Here is a 3833-nt window from a genome sequence, read left to right on the forward strand (position 1 = left end):
TATGTAATTATTGTAAAAAATAGGAAAATTATTAAAGCTACTCCAAATGATTTATAGTTTCCTGTTACCCGCCTGTATGGTGTCACATCACTATTCATTATACACACATGCAGTTTAGCTATAATCCGGCACACAAACCTGCTCATATTATGCAGGAACAGTCAGAAACCGTGAAACATATTGAAGTGGCTTTATGCATTATGGTTTCATGGCTGCCTTACTGATCTACAGAATAAAACCAGGAAAGGCTAAGACATCAAGCGACAAAATTTTTACAAAGCTATTTAGCTAATGCTTTAATAATGAATTTTTGAAACTTAACTTTAGTATTATAAGTGTTAGAGTTTACTCTAGCTTATAATTATTAATGACTTTTGATTCATTGCTCAAATCATTGAGCACTGAATTCTTTAGGGTGCATATTGGGACCAATGATGAGGAGCCATGCTTTTCTCAGCTCCTTTGCAAACTTGCAAATGATGCGCATTACACAGCTCAAAATTTATGCATAAAAAAACCTTTGTTGACAAAGCACTTGATGTAGGATCAGTGAGATTGAAAATCCATGACCAAAAACTTCACCTATAAAGAATTTGTACAATAACTATCTTAACTTTAAGTGCATTAGCTGCTCTTGTATAAGGTCACCTTATTGGAGAACTTTTAGGAATAAAGAAAGAGCAAACAAAATATACAATGATGTAAATACATTTTAGCAATAGTAAATCCTCACAAACTTTATGAGGTATCTTAGGGAGAAAATAATCAGAAATTTCAGTGCTAAATATACCATAGCATTAGTTGCTACAGAGACATAGACTATAACTGATTCACCATTCTTGAAGCAGAGCAAGCAAGTATATAGCGGAGCTGTATAGGTGAAGGGTGAATTTTCCATTTATGGTACCTATCCCTATGAATATCATAAGTCATGAATCTCATTCACATGACACAAAAATAAGAATGTAATATAGGCTGCAGGACTATTATTTACTTCTTTAGGTCTATTGAATAGTGTTGTTGATCTGAATTACACTTTCATTAATGGATCCAGTGTATTATTAACATGGACAGCTCCTTATACACTGGATAATGTACCTATCACTGGATACTATATAGTCAATGAATTAGTGAACATTACTACTACTAATAATAATACTAATATTGTATTATCAGCAACTAATCATGAACCTTGTATATTGAATAATGTATCAGTTTCTCCTATTAATGATGTTGGAATAGGCTTATCTAATAATATTAGTTTTAGAGGTAATATTTAATTGTCATTTTAAAGAGGTAATATAACCATTTTCTAGGCCGTTACTCATTCAATCTGACTTTTGATAACTACACTGAGACTGGTGATGTTACATTGCATTTCAATATACCACGAGTAAGAAATAAAAACTAGATAATTATGTTATAATATACTTGCAATAATTTAAGTGTACTGATGGTGAAGCCCCTAGGAATATAACTGTTATTATACAATGTAATGAAACTGGTGTTGTACTAACGGAGAATACTAAACAATTAATAAATATAACAGGATCAGTACCAATACCGCTAAATCAAAAGTGTAATATCAGTATTAGCGAGGCTGGTAGTACATATATACAAACAGTTGGTAAGTATTCAGTATTATGTGTATTATTTGGCATTGAAATTGTTATTAGATATTACCATACCTCCTATAAAAACTAGCTCATCATCACCAAGTGTCACACCAACTTTAGCACCAACTACTCCACCAAAAACATCATCTTCAGGTTAACAACTTATTTTATAAGATGTTGTTTTATTATAATGTAAATATACTATGTATAGGTATCATCTCTGCTGCTGTCATTGGTTTTGTTGTGCTACTAATCCTTGTAATTTTATGCATTTTAATGCTGAAATGGCATAAAAGTAAGTCTTTAAAAGTTAGCATTATTTTAATTTAAAGTATTATCATGACTATTAATAGACGCTATAAAAATCAAATGTAAAAATGAAGTAAGTTAATTAACTTGTTATGTATATGTATTTTTAATAATAATCATAGGATCATCATAAAGCCATGGGCAATAAAGTATGTTTATAGAGCTAAGAGAGTGGTACTTTAATTTATTTGTTTCAGGAAAAATGCTATTTTCACAAATTCAATGTATGGAGGACAAACAAAGGACTATCTATATCTTGCAGTTGGCAAAGCAAATGAAACTGATGCTGCAAGGGATTTTACCATATGTGTGTTAATTATGGTACTACTATAAATTATTTTGATATAATTCATCAATTTAATTTTTTTAATTGATATTTGATACCTCATACCTACTTGATTTTATACTAAGCTATTCCTATACAAAAGTACCTGTTGTAAATAGTGATTTGAGCACCAAGAGTACATAACACCAATCAGTATCCTTATAAAGTCAAACAATAGAATGATACTAAGAGATAATGAAAGAATAAAGAGGACAGAAAGAGAGAATCACAAGAGACAATAGCATACACACAACTGTTAAAGGAATGTATGGGCACATGTAAAAACTACAACTAGTAATGAACTAAATTTACATAAAATGAAATAATTACATAATTATGTGCATGTATGTATGTAAGCATGATATCAAGTTACTACAGTACGGTCCCAATTTCTACTACATTTTAAATGTCACACTTGTGTACATGCTGTTGTAGTAAACTAGATTTGTTAGTAACTTGCAGGCATTAGTTATTATTATTTGATGTCTTAGTGGCAATATTATTATTAATGTTAAGCCATGATTATTATTGGTTGCTATAAAGTCTCTTGTCAGGTGGGCCTAACAGGCAGTCTCCATGTCAGTCTGTCTATCATAGTTTATAGTTCTTTTACTATAAAAAAAAGCTATAGTTTAAATGTGTGTGTTTTCACAATTATGTATACTTAAGATATCAATCTTAATACAAAATACATTATTAGTATAGCATTTTCAAATTTAACTAATCACATGCTAACTGCTCCAGCTTGTCCTATTTGTCCATAAGCAGGATTATTATCAATGATTAAAGTGTTAAATTCATATGCTTCATTATGTGAAGTAGGAACCTCTTGTTGTCGTTGTTGCAATGAAGTAAACCCTGTAATTGATAATTAATAATAAATAGTATATGCATACTTACTGCAAAACTCCCTTTTGTACTTAATAATAATAAACACAATAAGACATGTTAGTGATAATATAGTAACAGCACCCAATGGTACTGATATGATAATAACTATAATAAATTAACATAGATAATGTGTATTAATCCATTATATTGAAATATAATGAATACTAACCAATACTAATATTAAAACTTGTTGAAACAGGTGTAATAGCAGGAGATGTGATGGTAGGAGATGTTTGTACAGTAATAGTATCATGATCAGTAGTAGTAATAGCAGTATCAATAATAGTGACAATAGTAATATTAGTGCCACTAGTGATAGTAGGATATGTATCTGTTAATGTAATACTTGAGTACACACCGTAATATAGACACATATATATACTTACCAAATCCTAGTATAAATGGTTCACTACTACCAGCCTCATTACTAAATACAGTACTGATATTACACTGTTGATACTGAGGGACTATTATTAATCCTGTTACATTGATCTTTTGCTTTATTAGGTAAGTTGTACTGCTATCAGTTCCATTATTACACATTACAGTAACTGTAACGTGTACAGGAGCTTCACCAGTGCACTTCAGTGTTATCTATTAATTATTAGTATAATAATTATTATTATAATGATAATTAATATTTAATAACATACTGGAATATAGAACTGGATAATAACTTGATCTTGTGTGTA

At 30.0% G+C, this 3833-nt stretch overlaps 1 protein-coding gene and 1 long non-coding RNA gene across 2 annotated transcripts in view; one reads left to right on the forward strand and one right to left on the reverse strand.

Moving 5' to 3' along the window:
- The window catches only part of LOC109586249 (uncharacterized), a 6805-nt gene extending 5031 nt beyond the window's left edge, over nt 1-1774 (forward strand). The window contains exons 3-5 of the mRNA XM_020002424.1: nt 1003-1055; nt 1447-1627; nt 1677-1774. Of these exons, the coding sequence (XP_019857983.1) occupies nt 1003-1055; nt 1447-1627; nt 1677-1774 (332 nt within the window). The remainder of the gene's footprint in view (nt 1-1002; nt 1056-1446; nt 1628-1676) is intronic.
- Nucleotides 1775-3354: 1580 nt separating this feature from the next.
- LOC109586257 (uncharacterized) lies at nt 3355-3833 on the reverse strand. Its single transcript, XR_002186904.1, has 3 exons — nt 3795-3833; nt 3528-3735; nt 3355-3472 (listed from the first exon to the last, which is right to left on the reverse strand). It is a non-coding gene; the product is annotated as an uncharacterized LOC109586257 (long non-coding RNA).

The sequence above is a fragment of the Amphimedon queenslandica genome, unplaced genomic scaffold, assembly GCF_000090795.2.
Source record: "Amphimedon queenslandica unplaced genomic scaffold, v1.1 AMPQUscaffold_12915, whole genome shotgun sequence".
Classification (NCBI taxonomy): domain Eukaryota; kingdom Metazoa; phylum Porifera; class Demospongiae; order Haplosclerida; family Niphatidae; genus Amphimedon; species Amphimedon queenslandica.